Below are 19,535 nucleotides of genomic sequence, written 5' to 3' on the forward strand. Positions count from 1 at the left end.
TGAGTGAAAAAGAATTTCCTAGCATTGGTTCTAAACCCGTCCCCTTTCAATTTCTCCGAGTGCCCCCTTGTTCTTGTGGTTCTCAATAGGCTGAAGAATCTGTCCCTTTCTACCTTCTCTATGCCTTTCATGATCTTGAAAGTCTCTATCATGTCTCCTCTGAGTCTCCACTTTTCCATGGAGAAGAGCCCCAGCCTTTCTAACCTGTCTGCGTATGAAAGGTTTTCCATACTTTTTATCATTTTCGTCGCTCTTCTCTGAACCCTCTCAAGTATCGCCATGTCTTTCTTGAGGTGCGGTGACCAATACTGGACACAGTACTCCAGATGTGGGTGCACTATAGCGCGATACAGCGGCAGGATGACTTCCTTCGTCCTTGTTGTAATACCCTTCTTAATAACACCCAACATTCGGTTTGCTTTCTTTAAGGCTGCCGTGCATTGTGCCGTTGATTTCATTGTTGTGTCCACCAGCACACCCAGGTCTTTTTCAAGGGTACTTTCCCCTAGCACTGATCCCCCCATTTTGTAGCTGAACATCGGATTCTTTTTCCCTATATGCATGACCTTGCATTTCTCTATACTGAAGCTCATTTGCCATTTTTTTGCCCACTCTTCTAGTTTGTTTAGGTCCCTTTGTAGGTCTTCACAATCTTCAGCGGTTCTAACCCTGCTACATAGTTTCGTGTCATCAGCAAATTTTATGACTTCACACTTTGTCCCCGTTTCTAGGTCGTTTATAAACACATTGAACAGCAGCGGTCCGAGCACCGACCCCTGCGGGACACCACTCGTGATCCTCCTCCAGTCCGAGTAGTGGCCCTTCACACCAACCCTTTGCTTTCTGCCTGCCAACCAGTGTTTAATCCATCTGTATATGTCCCCTTCCACCCCGTGGTTCCACAACTTCCTAAGTAGCCGCTCATGAGGTACCTTGTCAAAGGCTTTTTAGAAGTCGAGATAAATGATGTCTATGGGTTCCCCTTTGTCCATCTGGCTGTTTATCCCTTCAAAGAAGTGTAGTAAGTTTGTTTGGCATGATCTTCCTTTGCAGAACCATGCTGGCTCGCTTTCGGTTGTCCATTTTTTTCTATGTGCTCACAGATGCTGTCTTTTATCAGTGCTTCTACCATCTTGCCTGGAACTGAAGTCAAGCTTACCGGCCTGTAGTTCCCCGGGTCACCCCTCGATCCCTTTTTGAAGATAGGTGTGATGTTTGCAATTTTCCAGTCCTCCGGAATCTCCCCAGTTTTCAAGGATAGGTTACAAATTTGTCGGAATGTTTCCGCTATCTCGTTTCACTAAGCCCACCGATCAAGTCCCAACCACTTAGCGACCCCTTTGCGACCCGATTTTCCTCTGACCCAATCCGATCTGTGCATGCAAATGAGGGGGAACGGCATTCAAATGTAGGCAGGCAGCGATTCACTAAACAAATCTGGAACACCGACTGGGCTGGCCGATCAACAAAAGAAGCGACTGCTGAGGACCAATTGCTCACTGCTTTCCGACTGCATCTCCTGCTCTCCTGTGCTGACTTGCCGCCCTGCTCTCGCCCCAAATCTCTCCTGCCACCCCGACTTGCCACCCTGAATCTCTCCTGCCACCCCGAATCTCCTCCTCTTGCCGCCCCGACTCTCCTGCCCTTCCCCGCACTGCAAGCCTGTGTTTTTAACCCGTGGGTTTAAAGCAGGTTAAAACCATGGGCTCATAAGAACATAAGAAATGCCTCCACTGGGTCAGACCAGAGGTCCATCGTGCCCAGCAGTCCGCCCACGCGGTGGCCCAACAGGTCTAGGACCTGTGCAGAAGCCCTCTATCTATACCCCTCTATCCCTTTTTCCAGTAGGAAATTGTCCAATCCTTTCTTGAACCCCAGTACCGTACTCTGCCCTATTACGCCCTCTGGAAGCGCATTCCAGGTGTCCACAACACGCTGGGTAAAGAAAAACTTCCTAGCATTCATTTTGAATCTGTCCCCTTTCAGCTTTTCCAAATGCCCTCTTGTTCTTTTATGTTCTGAAAGTTTGAAGAATCTGTCCCTCTCTACTCTCTCTATGCCCTTCATGATCTTGTAGGTTTCTATCATGTCCCCTCTAAGTCTCCGCTTTTCCAGGGAGAAGAGCCCCATTAAGAAAAGCTCATTAAAAAAAAAGAGAAGTAAAAAAAAAGGTTGCTGCTCTGCATTTACAGATGGTCTGTGCATGCGTCAGGATCACTATTCAGCAATCCCTGCAGTCAGTTGGGGGCATGATTCCAATCGTCCTCATTTGCATGAGGACGTGTCATGAATCAGCCCCCCCCCGGACCCGGATCGGTAGGTCCGATTAGTGAATCTAGCCCTAAGGCCAGACTGTACTTTCTTACGTATTTTTTTCAGCTTATCTGAGAGACAGAGAAGTCTCCAAATATAGACTGATCTGAGGCAGAATGCAGGTGAAGCCCACTTACAGGGCGAGGTTTAAGGACTTTAGTACTCCCCCGAAATTCGCAGGGGTTCAATTCCAGCGACATTCTCCCTGGAGGGTTTTTGTCACAAGAACATTTACAAAGTTTAGCAATCATCGACAAATACAAGACTGCCATCTACTGGATACTTTTTTACCCCCGAGGCAGGTTTCAATGCCAAAACACGGACCGTGTCAGGTCTGCAACACAGACTGAGCTTGAGATTTGATATAGACTTTTTAAGAAATATTCATTTTATCTCTGGTTGATGTGTACAGTTCCATCCTCACTCCTTTATTGTTTGATCATTCCTCCTGAGATTGTTCTCGCTTTTTTTGTTGTGCGATTTACTAAACTTAAATCATGCATTACAGGCAAACAGGTTAAGAATTGGACACGGAAAATTCTGCATGTAGGGTCATAGCACCCCCTCCCCCACTAAAGCCTCCTCCATCTCTGAGTACGGGAGCTTGAATTACATTTTTGTATTTATTCAACCAAGCTACATACCGAAATCCTTCTTTTAATCCATATCTAATCCAGGATTACACTTTTGAAAACTGACCCCTTTGTATCAAGAAGCATAACGTACACAGTGCAGCATTGTACTCCAGCTCATGCAAGGCAGGGAGGATAAGGAATGAATCTCAGGTCTCCAGGATCACAGCTCTGTACAGGAATCATAGGATACAGGGAAAGACTCTGAAGCAACTGGAGGAAATACTTCTTCACAGAAAGAGCGGTGAATTCATGGAGTGGCCTCCCAGTGGAGGAGGCGGAGAGAAAAAGTGTATCTGAATTCAAGAAAGCTTGGGACAGGTATGTTGGATCTCTAAGGAAGAGAAGGGGATAGTAGATAGGCTATATCAGTGGTCTCAAACTCGCGGCCCGGGGGCCACATGCGGCCCCCCAGGTACTATTTTGAGGCCCTCGGTATGTTTATCGTAATCACAAAAGTAAAATAAAAGTTTCTTGATTATATGTCTCTTCAGCTATAAATGACAATATTATTATTAAGACTTAGCCAAAAGGAAAGATTTATAAACTATAAAGAGTTTTACCTCATGCAAAATTGTTATTTCTTTAATAAGATATTAACTATTTTTTTTGCAGCCCTCCATGTACCTACAAATTCAAAATGTGGCCCTGCAAAGGGTTTGAGTTTGAGACCACTGGGCTATATGGTCTTTATCTGCCTTCAGGAATTCTCTGTTTCTAGGAATGCATCCTTGATTTCCAAGGGTTCAAGAATGGCCAAGAGAGCGGAGGGTTCTCTCAACGACACACAAAATCAATCAGGTTTTCAAGATATCCACAATGAATATGCAAGAGATAAATTTGCATATGCAAATCTCTCTCATGCATGCTCATTGTGGGTATTCTGGCTGCATATATCCTGAGGACTGGATTGAGACCCTGTGGCCTGGAAGTTGCAGCAATGGGCTGAGAAGCGAGGATTAAAATGGCACTCCCCCCACTAAAACCTCTGGTGACAATGAAAAAAACCTTTTTTCTCCCATTTTGGCCTCAGGTATCCACTTCGATTGTAAACTCTTGGGAGAAGGGGCTTATTTGACCCGAATTTTAATACTTTAAGCTGCCTTGACCATCAGCTGAAAAAGCAAAAAAATGTATCAAAGTAAAAGTGAGAATGAAGTCGCATGTCACACACTCAACAGATTACACACAGCCTTCAAGATGTCAGCGAGTATTTGGGTACCGTTTCTCCAGGATCTCGGGGTCCGTGATCCGTGTGTTGGTCATGTGAGTGTGAATGCCACTCCGCCCGTGCCAGTGGGGTCCTGCCCCGGCACCTCCAGCCACTGTTTCATAGTAACCAACCCGATCGTTGCCGAAAGTGATGTTGTTCATGCAGCCCTATGGCAAAGAGCAGGGTGTCAGTGGCTGCCCAGACAGGAAGTAGAATTAACAGTGCCCCAGAGACTCAGCAAAGAGGAAACGAGCTAAGGAGAGAAAAGCAGGGCAGCATCACAGCTCAGTCCTGGGGTCCCTCCCCCTTTGCCAGTCAGGTTTTCAGGATATCCACAATGAATATGCATGAACTTCATTTGCATGCACTGCCTCCATTATATGCAAATGTCTTTCTTGCATATTCATTGTGGATATCCTAAAAACCTGACTGGCAAGAGGGGACTCCAGGACTGAGTTGAGAAACCCTGATCTAGACTAGAGAGTTGCATGGGGACAGAAATCCCACCCATCCCGCCAGGATCCTCTCTGTCCCCACCCGTCCCCGCCAGGATCCTCTCCGACCCCACCAGGATCCTCTCCGTCCCCACCCGTCACCGTCAGGATCCTCTCCGTCCCCACCCATCCCCGCAAGGAATTACCTCCATCCCCGCCCGTCCCCATAAAAAGCAGCAATTACTTCTGACAGGATCATCAATTCCACAGTTTCTTTTGCTGTTTTGCTTGTGGAATCTCTTTGGTGGAACCCTTTTTTTGTTTTCTGTTCAGGTAATTCACTTATAAACCCCCCTCTATTACTAAGGCTGACGTGTCCATTATATTATATATACGAACCCTGCTTCCAAAGCCTTCCGTCCCCGTGGGAGTCCCGTGGGTTATAGGGGGATTCCCGCGATCCCTGTTCCCATGCAGACCTCTACTCTAGACCAGGACTAACGAATGTTCCTGTGTTCAGCGTCACCTCATTCAAACTCACTTAGGGTTACCAGACGTCCCTTTTCGAGGACATGTCCGGAGGGGGGGGAGGGGGGGTCCAGACGGCTTTTCAAAACCTGCCACTTTGTCGGGGTTTTGAAAAGCTTCCCATCAAAATTGCATCGGAATAGGGCAACCGCGCATGTGTGGACGCAACACGGTGACTTCACGCACACACATCGTTGCGTAGCATCCGCGTATGGACGGATGTCATCTGGGGGGGAGAAAAATCTGGTAACCCTAAACTCACTTGACATTTGTGCCTCAAGTTCTTGTTCCAGAAGGTTCTTTATCACCCCAATACAGCCCCAGTATATACTGTATAGACAAGTGGGCCAGTCCTCGGGACCCAGGTCATTGATTGATTTTATCCTATTAATATGCTTTTATTTTTTGTTCCCTTATGTACCTTTCCTTTTTTATTCTACTTTCCTATATTAAATTGTATTTCATTATCCCTTTTTTACCTTATGTTATGAATTTGATGAGTTAATTTTTAACCTATTGCATTGTCTTAAGTTTAGAAACATAGAAACATAGAAAGATGACGGCAGATAAGGGCCATATAGCCCATCAAGTCTGCCCACACTATTTACCCACCCTTTTAAGTCTACTGACCCCCTTAAGTATAATTGTAATTATACTGTCACTCTACTGACCCGCTCATTTAAGTCCTAGTGACCCTATCCTTGGCATGACCTCGTAGGGATCCCACATGGGTATCCCATTTGTTCTTGAAGTCTGGGATGCTGCGTGCCTCGACCACCTGCACTGGAAGCTTGTTCCAATGCTCGATCACTCTCTCCGTGAAGAAGTATTTCCTGGTGTCTCCACGAAACTTCCCTCCCCTGAGCTTGAGCGGATGTCCCCTTGTGGTCGAGGGTCCCCTGAGAAGAAAGATATCATCTTCCACCTCTGCCCATCCCGTGATGTACTTAAATGTCTCAATCATGTCTCCCCTCTCCCTACGCTCTTCAAGAGTGTAGAGCTGCAATTTGCTCAGTCTTTCCTCGTATGGGAGACCCTTTGTATTGTATTGTTTTGTATTGTTCCCCTTTGTATGTATTTTAAATTGTTCATCGCTTAGAACCATGATTAAGCGATTAATCAAAAGAATTAATAAACTTGAAACTTGACACACCTAGTCCCATCGAGTTTTCAGGATATCTACATATCTCCCTCGTTATTCGCGGGGGATAAGGGCAGAGCCGGACCGCGAATAGGGAAATACCGCGAATATCCAGCTCTGACCCACCCCCGCCTCCCTCCTGCCTTCCCCCCGGCATCCCGGCCTTACCTGGTGGTCTAGCAGGCTTTCGGGGCTCTCAAGACTACGACGGGAACTCCCCACAGCCATTTCCTATTGGCGATCTACACGAGGCAGGAGCGCAGGAAGATCGCTCCTGCCCCGAAAGCCCGCTAGACCACCAAGTAAGGCCAGGATGACGGGGGAAGGCAAAAATATGGGTTTGTTTTTTTTCCCCCTCCCCCCAAAAAAATTGTGATTATGTGAAATCGCGAGTGCGGAAACTGCGAATGGGGAGGGGGAAGTGTACAGTCAATGTTTAGGAGTTAGATCTGTATGTTTCAAATTTCAAGTTTATTATTTATTAGATATATCGTCTATCATAACGTCTAAGCGGTTTACAATAAATTTGAAAAAAAAAAAGCATATACAGTAAAACCTTGGTTTACGAGCATAATTCATTCCGAAAACAGGCTTGTAATCCAAAACACTCGTATATCAAAGCGAATTTCCCCATAAGAAATAATGGAAACTCAAGACGATTCATTCCACAACCCCAAAACTTTAATACCAAATACTATACGTACTTGTATTGCAGGTCCTCGCTCATTTAGAACAGTCACTAAACTCCCGCAGCGTCAGAGAGAGAAGAGCCATCGGCTGTTGTGATGATGTGATGTATACTGTATGTACTCATATTGCAAGAATTTGCTTGTATATCAAGTTAAAATTTAATAAAATGTTTTGCTTGTCTTGCAAAACACTTGCAAACCAAGGTTGTACTGTATATTTAAACAGGGAATTAAAAAAACAACAACAACAACAAAAAAAAAATAGAATCATTACAGGAATGCACAAAGAGAGACAATGACCGGAGACAAATAGGGGGGGTGGGGGTTTGAAAAATACAATATTCACAAAAGAAAAAAGGCCACACAAATAGGGGGAAGGGGGGTAAAACAAATGTTCTGTCCTGATAGTGATCAGATCTTCTTAGATAGCATATGCTTCCTTAAACAGAAAGGTTTTTAGTTTCAACTTACCATATATACTTGAATATAAGTCCACCCGAATATAAGTCGAGACCCCCATTTCACCCCCAAAAGGAGGAAAAATGGTTGACTCAAATATAAGTCAGGCGGCTTAATATTCAAGTGCCTTGTCAGGCTCTGCACCCAGCCCCCTTCCTTCCCTCCTTCCATCCCCTGTCAGGCTTTGCACCCTGCACCCCCCTCCTCTCCCTGCCCTGTCTGTCGTATCTCCTCTGCCGATCCCTGGTGGCCCAGAGGTGCAGCAGGCAGGAGCGAGCTTTCTGCACTCCTGCCCCGCTGCTAACCCGGTCAGTCGGTTGCTGCCGTGACAATTCACGAGAGCCAGTCAGGAAGCCATTCAGCGCTGAGCAGCAGCGCCAACATGCACTCTTGCTTGGTGCCACTCAGCAGCTGAAGAACCAGAACTCAGGGCAGCCACCGACCGGGTTAGCAGCGGGGAAGGAGTGTGGAAAGCTCTCTCCTGCCCACTGCACCTTTGGACCACCAGGGATCGGCAAAGGATGTACGACGGACAAGGCAGTAAGGAGGGCAGGGGGCAGAGCTTGGTGGCGGCCTGCAATAAGTCTGAGAGGGGTGTACTGACCCGAATATAAACCTAGACCGTCATTTTTGGCCCAATTTTTTGGCCCACAAATCCCAGTTTATACTCGAGTATATACGATATATATTGGTAAGGATGTTTTCTGTCCAAGATGGCTTGGAAGGAACAACAACAGAAAAAAATGGTATGCAATTGAGGAAGCACATGCAAATCTCTCTCATGCATATTCATTGTGGATATCCTGAAAACCTGATGGGACTAGGTGTGCCCTAGTGGTTACAGCAACACACTGAGAACCAGGGAAGCCAGGGATCTTGTCAGCTTGTACAAGTCACATAACCTTCCATTGTGCCAGGTACAAGCTTACATTGTAAGCTCTCTGGGGCAGGTAGTATTATTATCCCTGATTAAATATCACCACCATAGAGCAGTGTTTGTTCAGCAGCGATTTTAAAATGTCAAATAGTATTCCCATTCACCAGCCCCAGCACTGTGTCACTCCTCCACTTAGCCCTCCCTTGTCCCCCACTTTCTCTCTTCATTCTCTCTCTCTCTTTTTTATATTTATCAACTTTTAAAATTATACATCAATAAAAATAAAATGCAGGCAATAAGAGAGAAAAACATACACAAAGAACTGAAATCAAATAAATGACAGTAATCATCTTTATCCCACAATAATTGGAGAGAAGCCCTCATAAGAAATAAAGAAACATACATCTCAAACAAAGACAAATAAGATTCAAATATTCTCACGCGATCCTCTCTAAAACCTCACCTTCCCCTTTTCCTCACCTGTGATGCAGCACAAACCCCAAAAGCTTTGAAGATCACATCCACGATTCTCTGGGACGTCAGCACGTTGCCTCCCACCACAGCGGCTTCTGGGGACGGATCCAAGATAGATCCCTTGGGAATAACAACTGTGATAGGGACCAAACAACCCTGAAATGGGAACGAGGAACAGGGCAACATGGTGAGATAGAGATTGGGCTGTACAACTGGACCCAAATGCAAGGCAAGGCGACAATTATCACTCGAAGCACCTGAATAGGGTTTTCAATAATGAACTGATCCTCAAGTCCACAGCAGTCACCTTAAAAAAAAATGATGCACCTATTTAAAGGGGAAGCAGCAAATCCAATGTCTCAGAATATGAGAAACCACAGAAACCAAAATTCTTCCATACCACAGGTGCAAAAGGTTTATTAAAAATATAAAACCTAAAATATAAAAGAATAGAAACATTTTGGGACTAGCTGGTGCAAATGTTCACATTGCACTGCAAATATCAGCTTTGGCAATTTGCCATATGGACCATTATCCAACAGAGACGATCAGTTTCGGCATTTATTTGATATTATTTATTGTATTTGTTTTATATTTTAGGTTTTACATTTTTAATAAACCTATTCATATCCAGCTCACCAACTCCACTTTTTCTTGCACATGTGATGTGAAAGAATTTGGGGTTTTGGGGTTTCTCCTTTGAGTGGAGTATTTTTTTTTTTTAGTTGTGTCTCAGAATACGAGTCAGTTTAAACCCTCTTAAATCTTACTGTAAATTTGGCTGGTTAGTGTCACAGTCAAGGCCATAGCAAAATTTGTTTTATGTACAGCTAGAAAATTTATTGCAAGAATTCTAACTATAAATATTTTGAAGGAAACAATTGGGTTTTACCTGCTAATTTCCTTTCCACGAGTCCTCCAGACTAGTTCAGAACCAGTGCAATACATCCACCAACCAGCAGATGGTGACAGAGAATAACTTGCAAATTCTGCTTATTGGTATCTTTGCCAACAAAGCAAGATAGGTAAACCAATTCACCAAACCCCCAGAAGGGAAAAAAATCCCAGGTAACTAACCAGAGCACAACCATGAACTTGAAAGAACCATATATTTCTCAGATTCCTCTCAGAACAAGGATACAAATGCAAACAGTATAACAGGGGTGAACTCTGGACTGGTCTGGAGGACTCGCTTGCTGTTTAGTCAGAACATCTATTCTGGCTGACTTTTTTTTTTTTTTTATTTATTTATACAGTTTTAAAATTTTAACAAGCATACCATCTTGTACAGAAAAGTACAATCAAGAAAACATATCTTTGATTATTCTCAAAATGAAAATAAACCAAAATTACATAAAAGGTAATAATTCCAACTTAATCATACACTAGTCCTCAATACTGGATCCAAAATTCAGGAATTAGGAGTGAAATTAATACAATAACAAAATTAACCAAAACACGTCATCTGTGCTGAAAGAGAGCTTAAATAATTAAGACGCCGATGTTACTCTTTTTCAAGGCGCTTCATGGAGAGGAAAGCAGTCAAATGAGACGGTTCAAAGAAAATATATTTAAGGGAATTATACCTTATTACACACTTACAAGGGTATCTAAGAAAAAATAATCCCCCCATCTGGGTCACACCTGGTTTTAACAATAAAAATTCCCTCCTTCTTTTCTGTGTTTCTCTCGAAACATCAGGAAAAACTTGAATATGGAAGCCAAGGAAATCTCTGGATCTATTTTTAAAGTAAAGTTTAAGAATCCAATCTCTGTCCGGAGCCAAGGCTACAGTCAGTAAGAGAGTGGCTGGACTAGCCACCTCTCTATCAGATTGTTCCAATAAAGCGGTAACGTCCAAGAGATTTTCCTGTGGACTACCATCGTCATCTATTTTTTGAGAGTCCTGATTTTTTTTAGTAGGCAAATAATACACTCTTGACAATGGTGGCAATGAACTCTCAGGAATTTTTAAATTTTCCAAGAAGTACCGTTTTATCATTTCTCCTGGAGGAATTGAAGCAATCTTTGGAAAGTTTATCAGGCGTAAATTGTTAAACCGACTATTGTTTTCAAGTGCTTCTAATTTTCTTCTCAAACTAAGATTATCTTTCACAATCAAATCTTGATTGCTCTTAAACATTTTTAAGTCCTTCTTTTCTTCTTGTATCTCAGTTTTTATAACTACAATATCCTGTTTCACATTTTTAATTTCTTCCTTCTGAAATTCTATTTCTTTTTCCAAGTTCTTTATCTGGGGATTGAGGGAATTACCCAGACTAGATACTAGGTCCCATAAAGATTCCAGTGTAACCTCTGGAGGTCGGATAGGGGTAAAGGAGAATATTGGTGCACTGTTAATTAGTTCATCCGATTGCTTTACCTCCCCTGTGCCTTGTAAACCCTTAAGCACAGCTGTTCCAGTCGCTGGTTCTTTTACAGGGAGAAGTTCCCCCTGTGCTGTTCCCTGCATCGAGCCCTCCACTTCACTGGCCTCTCGAGACGAAAACTCTGCCTCTTCGGACAAGCTCTCATCCCTTGGAGAGCTGGCTCCCAGCGGCAGTGGCTGTAAGGGAGGCGTCCTGACGTCGGGGCTCAGCGTGACGTCCAGCCCAGGGATATCCGCCGAAACACTCCCATCAGCCGGCGCTCCCAACGGGCGATTCCCCAAACGACTCGACTCACTTTGGAGACGCCGGAAAATGTCGTCGACTGTTAGAACTGCAGGGCTCGAGCGCTGGGAGGCTCCACCAGCGCTCCTGCCTCTTCTCTTCGGCATTTTCGGTGAGTTTAGGAAAGACACTCTCTGGCGTCTTATCAGCAACAGATAGCGGCAGCCATCTTGGATCCTCCCTATTCTGGCTGACTTATATCTCAACCTTTTCTAAAGCCCTTCTTGAAAAGGGATAGAATATGAGAAACTGAAGCCTGAAATGGCAAATACACCTATGGGATACACCAGGACTCTTAGAACTCTCCAGATTCAAGTATACATCAAGAAGGTAGGCCTTTCATGGGGCTGGATCAAAGTCATAATGACTTCTTCTGCATAGCTTTGCCACTTTAGACATGACTGCTCAAGAGCTAAGTGGTAAGACAAAACCAACATAGATTGTCCATTAGAATGAGGCCTTTTGTGGGAGATAAATGCCTTCCCCTGACACCACCAGGCCTGCGTATTATTGCCTTCTGGGTCAATCTGCACTACGAAGATGACCGCCCCAAGTATAGTCCCTGTCCTCTGCATCACCCAATCCAGAAGCGGCAAAGAGGAAAACACAAAGCGTGGTGAAGTAGTTAAAGCTACAGCCTCAGCACTCTGAGGTTGGGGGTTCAAACCCAGGCTGCTCCTTATGACCCTGGGCAAGTCATGTAATTCCCCCATTGCCCCCAGGTACATTAGATAGATTATGAGCCCGCAGGGACAGACAGTGCAAAATGCTTGAGTACCTGAATAAATTCATGTAAACCATTCTGGCCCAGAAGGCAATAGTACAAGTTCTTTTTGGGTTATTCCTTTATATAGTGCATTGCAATAGTCTAGTCTAGAAATGCAGCTCCTGCGCCTTCCACTTTCTCTACACAGCCTGAATGGCCGTTCCCGTCTCTTTATCTACCAAAGCCAGGTGCTTCTTAAAGGTCTCAGGATGCCTCTCTGCCAAAGTGCTGGCTTTGCAACTCACCACCTTCCACTGCTCAGCATCGTTCCAGAAGCCGTCACAGCGGAAGCAGCACTTCACTTACTCTAATGGAGCGTCCATTAGCGGCTCTGTCTGCGTGACAGGGAGCTGCCACTGGTGCCGCTATTGCAGGATGTCTTTGGGCCTGTGGCTGCATCTATAGACGCTGCTCTTGGCTTGCTACCTACCTGCCTGAAGTCTTTAGCAGAGTGGCAAGCCGATGCTTCCCCCTGCTGCTCTGAGCTCAACAATGGCTTGCTGCTGCAACTTCTTCCCCCAAATTCCTGTCTTTTATATTTTTTTATTTTGTTTAAAAGTATTTTATGTGGCTGGGGGAGGGTGAGAGACTGCAACACCCATGATCTGACACAGGCAGGAGATAAAGGAGTGGCATCCTCCAGGTATCCCCCCTACCAAGTCAGGCAGGGCTCACCGTCTCCATCTGCTAGCTGGAACACAACCCACTAGTTCAGGATTGGTCTGAGGGACACTAGGGAATATTCAATTATTACTTCCAAACAAAAGTAACTAATTAACTTCACTGCTCAGTTGCCCTTTAAAAAATTTACCGCATAGAAAATGAGCAAATACCATTCTGTGCTTAACCCCTGGATTCATCTTCTCAGGACTGATCTCATGTAAAGATTTGTAGGATTACATTCCACAGAATAAGCAAAACTATAAATCAGCACCAGAGGCAGGACAAAAGCAAAACTAGAACAGCCCACCCTGAATGCACAGGGCTCATAGATCACCCTAAGGGCATCTCACGTTTGAGAGGTCAGCCTCCTTCACCCACAGTCCCTGTCGACTACTGCAAATCGATCCTTTATCTGTCTGCACTACCAGATGAGTTTCCCGTGGGTGGGGGGGAATCCCAGACACTGCCTCTCTAGCAGACGGCCGCATGACGAGGAGCCGGGTGCACCGGGGGGAGAAGCACAGAAAGCTACAGGTCCACTTACCTGGTTCAGAGGGATGTCCTTTCCCACCATGCAACGTAAGCAATAGATAAGGGCTGAGAGAGCGATTGCGCGGGGGGCGTTGCAGTTGCCGATCACCTCCGGACCAGTGCCGGTGAAATCAAACAATGCACTGCCCTGCAAGAAAGAAAGACGGAGAGCGGCATTGAGGACCCATCAAACCTCCCTCCTTCTCTGATGTACAGACGGGGGCATCGTTCAATCTTTTTCTCCAGATTGTATGCCTTGTATTCAGCCCAACTTCGCTCTCCCCATCCAGAGTTCAGCAGTTTCATTAAAGACCCAAGACCTACGGTCCCTCTAAGTGGAGAGCGTGAGCAATTGCTCATACACAGAAACATGATGGCAGATAAAGGCCAAATGGCCCATCTACCGTGTTTCCACAAAAATAAGACAGTGTCTTATATTCATTTTGGTACGTCCCGCTTGATGATGTCATCAGTAACAGGGCAGATTGAATTCCCCGACGGACAAGGCCAAGCAACCTGTTTAGAGTGCTGTCGGCCTGACGCTGCTTTGGATCAAGGTAAGGCTCACTCGTGGTTAGTGGGTAGGGAATGATGGTCAGCAGGGGTTCAGCTGCGCAGTGGGGGCAGCGGCAGTGGGGTGGGTTGAATAGTTGCTGCCAGCAAATCCCGGAACTAGGGCTTATTTTGGGGGTAGGGTTTATAGTGGATAGCATAGCTGGTTTTAAGAAAGGTTTGGACAAGTTCCTGGAGGAAAAGTCCATAGTCTGTTATTGAGAAAAACATGGGGGGAAGCCACTGCTTGTCCTGTATCGGTAGTATGGAATATTGCTACTCCTTGGGTTTTGGCCAAGTACTAGTGACCTGGATTGGCCACCATGAGAACAAGCTACTGGGCTTGATGGACCATTAGTCCAACCCAGTAAGGCTATTCTTATGCTCTTATGTTCTTTAAGACCTACCCCCAAAATGATGCTAGGGCTTATTTTGGGGGAAACATAGTAGTCTAGGAGTGCCACTCACAGATTTTACAATGGTCACTCACAAACCTAGTTTTCAGAACTTGATGCCGATTCAAAAAGAATTTCTTTGAACTTGTCGCTCACTCGGGAAAAAAAAATGTGCCTGCACCCAGCCAAGTCTTAGAGGGAGTATTGCCCAAGACGAGACTCTTACCTTCTTTCCTCAGTATGCTTCCCCTTGATTTTTAGTGGCTCTGCAACCTTGAACACCCTCAAATACCCTTTCCTTCTATAAAGAATGGTACTATTGTCAATAAAACAATCCTCTTTCAAATGCGTCTAACCCAGACCACCCAAAATCTGGTAACCCTATTTCTCTGGCTCCACCCTTCCCATGTCACTTCCCCTAGGGAAGGACTATGTAGATTAAGGTGGCTCTGGCACTGTGAGGGGGGAACGGTAGCATCTTATTGACTCCCTTACACAAGTTTTAGGCAATGTCAACTAGTCCCCTAGAACAGTGATTCCCAACCCTGTCCTGGAGGAACACCAGGCCAATCGGGTTTTCAGGCTAGCCCTAATGAATATGCATGAGAGAGATTTGCATATGACGGAAGTGATAGGCATGCAAATTTGCTTCATGCATATTCATTAGGGCTAGCCTGAAAACCCAATTGGCCTGGTGTTCCTCCAGGACAGGGTTGGGAACCACTGCCCTAGAAAACCTGCAGAGCTCAGACGACCTCCTCACTTCCCTGGAAGGGTTTCTTCCAAGTCTTAGACAGCAACTGAACTCTAGAAGACCTAATCTCTTTCCTGGATGACCTCCCCATCCAGAGTTCAGCCATCCCACAAGTCTTCAGCATGCTTCATTCACCCCCAACCCAACAGTCCTTGACAAACTCACCTTTTCTTTGTTGATCTGCACCCGCAACCTGATTGGTGATCCATCATCCATGTGATCTTCAGATTTCACCTCCAAAGAGCCGGTCTGTTGCTGCCAGCGTTCAGCAAATTCCCGCAGCATATCCCTGACTGCAATCTCGGCATTTGCCTGCGAGGAGGAGAAATGGCGTCAGGGAGGTAAGCAGGCTCGCTCTGAACGGGGCTCCTTACAAGTCTGCTTCTGGAAAAGGTAAACAGACTTCCATATCCATAAGCCATCCCACATTTTCCATTTTGCTGCATTAAGGGCTCCGGGTTATCAGGGACAGAGTGAACCGATACCTGGGTTTAAAAAAAGGTTTGGACAAGTTCCTGGAGGAAAAGTTTATAGTCTGCTATCGAGACAGACATGAGGGAAGCCAATGCTTGCCCTGGATCGGTGGCAGAGAATACTGCTACTATTTGGATTTCTGCCAGGTCCTTGCGACCTGCATTAGCTACTGTGGACACAGGATACTGGGCTTGATGGGCCTTTGGTCTGACCAAGTATAGCTAGTCTTATATTCATATGATTTTGCCTCTGTGTCCGAGGTGTTGTAATTCTGTTTTTCTTAAAAACACAAATTCCATACACATAAGAGGGCCAACCAGGATTGGCTCACCCTGTCCCCAGTGAACCACGGCGAGAAGTGGTGTACCCCAGATAGTGATAAAGTATTAGAGAGATAAACCCACATTAGATCAGTTTAGTTTTATTTTTCACTCTACTGTAACTCATTTGTTTTCAGCTGACACTCCTCCTGAAGAAGCCTAGGAGGCGAAACTGAGGACTGAGTTGGGGAGTTATTCACACACATTAACACGAGGTGGAGGATTTCTGCGGAGCCACCACGGCTGGAATGAAAAAGATAACTGTTATTCAAATATAATAGAGACTATAAGAGAGAGTTTAGTTCCTGCCTTGATTATTAGCGTAACAGCAACAGAGACAAGAATATATGTACCAGCTAAAGGGACACATAAGTGTTATGATGATCCTGAAATGGTCTTGCTGTGGCTCCAGTGCAGGAGATTGGGCACTGAACACAAAAGGAAACATTTTTCAATATTATTCTTATTTATATTGAGGGAGAAGACCCTCATGAGACCCTCAGAAGAGAGACATTGTGCTGCTGAATTGGACTTACACAAGATTTATGAACAGTGTAAAAAGTACCTATTTCCCTGTCAGCACAAACAACATGTTTTGGAGAGAATTTCATCTTTGCCCTAGAAGCTGGCAAACATCTGTTGACTCTGACTAGCATTGGATATTCTGTTCTGGGACTTTCCAAGAAATTCTTGGGTCACCAAACCACATAACTCCAGGTCAGGACGACATGGCCAAAGTGACATTAACCACAGGTGAAAATAGCTGACAATCTACAATCAAGCCTAGGAGGGAGGGGGACTCACTCTCAGGGATCATTGACCTTAGTATTGAGAAGTCAATTGCCAGGATGTATACCATCCAATCAACAAAAATCACAAGTGCCACAATCCAATAGAAACTAAGTATGTAATTAGTAACCAGGCAGCACTCTTAACCCTAGGCTACTAGACTAGGGTATAAAATATAACATAACATTACACTTATAGACCGCATTACCAAACATAATTGTCTATTTGAATGAGTCAGCTAGTCAGGTATTTGGAGAAAAGATAGGTTTTTAGCTGTTTTCTAAAATGGCTGTAAGCAACAGTGATCGAAATTCTTTTTCATGAAACAAACAATAGCATTACAACAGGGAAATATTCATAATTTTAAGAAAATTTGGGAACCATTGACCCGCTATTCCAATGATCAGATTTCATAGCACATTAGTAATAGTTATATTAGCATGGGGAGGGGAATGTATATTATGTGGAAATAAGAAATGAAAAAAGGGGAGGGTTATATTTTATATGATAAGATGAATTATTTAGAATCATAATTTTTCATGTATTAATTTAAGCTTTATGTACAATTAAATTATTGTAAGAATGAAAAATTTATAAATAAAATATAAAAAAAACAAACAAACCAACAAATATCAAAACAGTAACATGGTAAACATCACTTGATATTCTTACTATTGTATCGTATAATACATATATTTAACCCTCTCCCTTCCTGTTAATATTTTCTAAAATGAACAATAAAATATAATACCCTCCCCCCTCCCTACAATAACTATTTTATTTACAATAACTATTTTTCTTTTTGTTGTAAAATGTATTGCGATAGTTGTGCAGTATGTGTTATATATCAATAAAGAAATTTGAAAAAAAAAAAGAATACACTTTAAAACTGTTTTGAGTGATATTGAATAATATTAAAATAAGGAAATTTTTGTATCCAAGAAAGAAAATACAGTATATTAAAGATATTTCAAGTGATGTTGTATTATATTTGGTTGATATTTACTGTACACTTGATGTAAGTTTAAAAATGAATAAAAAAATTATAAAAAAAAAAAAAGATATTTCAATTGGAGCAAAGGATCAATGACAATGAGCTCATACGAGGCGCTGCTGAAGAATATAAAGTCTGGGGTATTTCAGTATGTTTAATTATGATTTAATGCATGTTTCTAAGTTTACATTCCAAAATTTTTTTGTCTGTGCCACCATGAGTCTGATTTGTTTTACAGAAGCACCATGTAATCATATTACCGGTATATTTATGCATGCATGTTCACTTTCTTATGGCTTTCATAATTAAACTCCATTTATATCAGAAAAAAAAAAAAAAAAAAAGACATTCTTTTTCATGAGAAGCCGCCTGAGATGCTACAGAGTGATTTAGGAATTTCTTGCTTTTACAACCTTTTACAGAAGGGAAATTGAACAGAGCAGGAGTTTTTCTACTGCATTTGTGCCTAGCTATGGAAAAACTATTAGCCAGATTAAAGTGGCATACCTGATGACTTAAGCTTTAGAACAGATCACGTGTAACAGATTGCCGGCACTCTGTATGTTACCATCCGTTGGCCTAACTGCTGTACTTTTGTTTAGTACTATTAAATATATACAGTGGTACCTCAGTTTACAAGTGCACCAGTTTGCGAGTGTTTTGCAAGACGAGCAAAACATTTGCAAAATTGGCGCCTCGGAAACCGAGCATGGCTCAATTTACGAGCGCCTCCCCGCGATCCGGCACCCTCCCCCCCGCGATCCAGCACCCTCCCGCCGCTTCTTACAGTCATCTGGGCACCGGCACCTGGGCATGTCCTGTGCTTGGTGCCGGTGCCCGAAGATCAGCCTCCTCTTCTGCTGGGCCTTGAGCATCTGCGAACGTGAACTCGCAGGCCTTGAGCATGCGCAGATGCTCAAGGCCCAGCAGAAGAGGAGGCCGATCTTCGGGCACCGGCACCAAGCACAGGACATGCCGGTGCCGGTGCCCAGATGATGGTAAGAAGCGGCAGGGGGGTGCCGGATCGCGGCGGTGGGGGGTGCTGAATCAAAGGGGGGGAGGGATGCCGGATCGCAGGGGGGCCTTCGGGGGGAGGAATGCCGGTTCTCGTGGGGGGGGGAAGTATCAAAGCTTTGATAAACGAGCATTATGGATTACGAGAATGCTCCTGGAACGGATTATGCTCATAATCCAAGGTACCACTGTATTATATACAGCAGTTGGGTTGTCAGTGTGAGGTCATTCAAAATACATTGGAGGGGCTAACAGCGGCTTCTCCAATATTCATTTATTTATATTCACTTTTATATTTTCAAGTTTATTAGGATTTTATATACTGCCTATCAAGGTTATCTAAGCGGTTTGACAATCAGGCACTCAAGCATTTTCCCTATCTGTCCCGGCGGGTTCACAATCTATCTAATGTACCTGGGCCTATGGAGGATTGAATGACTTGCCCCAGGGTCACAAGGAGCAGTGCGGGGTTTGAACCCACAACCCCAGGGTGCTGAGGCTGTAGCTCCAACCACCACGCCACACGCTCCTCCAGCATAAAATAACAGACCAGTGATTTGTATTAACAGGTACTCCAGTTAACCAACAGCCAGCCAGTACAACAGGACCAAAACAGAGGAAATGGATTTAGCTCACACATTTTCTGTAGCAGCTCAAGGCAGGTTACAACAACTCATCCATTTAGGCACACCATATACGGAATAATGGCATACACCTGAACTGGCGTACCTAGGGTTTAGGGGAAACAATTTATGCCAAGTGTAAATGTGGGCACCTAAGCCCGCAAAGACCTCTGAAATCAATAAGCGTAGTTGGAAAAAGAAAAAGGATGACCTCACAACTTATACATT

At 44.3% G+C, this 19,535-nt stretch overlaps 1 protein-coding gene across 5 annotated transcripts in view; it reads right to left on the bottom strand.

The window, feature by feature from the left end:
* OPLAH (5-oxoprolinase, ATP-hydrolysing) overlaps window positions 1–19,535 on the bottom strand; it is a 148,900-nt gene that overhangs the window by 11,129 nt on the left and 118,236 nt on the right. For 4 of the 5 annotated variants that reach the window (XM_033933005.1, XM_033933002.1, XM_033933004.1 and 1 more), the window contains exons 21-24: window positions 15,259–15,405; window positions 13,406–13,540; window positions 8,767–8,916; window positions 4,168–4,325 (exon numbers count right to left, since the gene is read on the bottom strand). In XM_033933005.1, coding sequence (XP_033788896.1) covers window positions 4,168–4,325; window positions 8,767–8,916; window positions 13,406–13,540; window positions 15,259–15,405 — 590 coding nt within the window. The remainder of the gene's footprint in view (window positions 1–4,167; window positions 4,326–8,766; window positions 8,917–13,405; window positions 13,541–15,258; window positions 15,406–19,535) is intronic. The other variant, XM_033933006.1, reaches the window with a different exon arrangement.

Source organism: Geotrypetes seraphini, chromosome 2 (genome assembly GCF_902459505.1).
Source record: "Geotrypetes seraphini chromosome 2, aGeoSer1.1, whole genome shotgun sequence".
In the NCBI taxonomy this organism is placed as follows: Eukaryota; Metazoa; Chordata; class Amphibia; order Gymnophiona; family Dermophiidae; genus Geotrypetes; species Geotrypetes seraphini.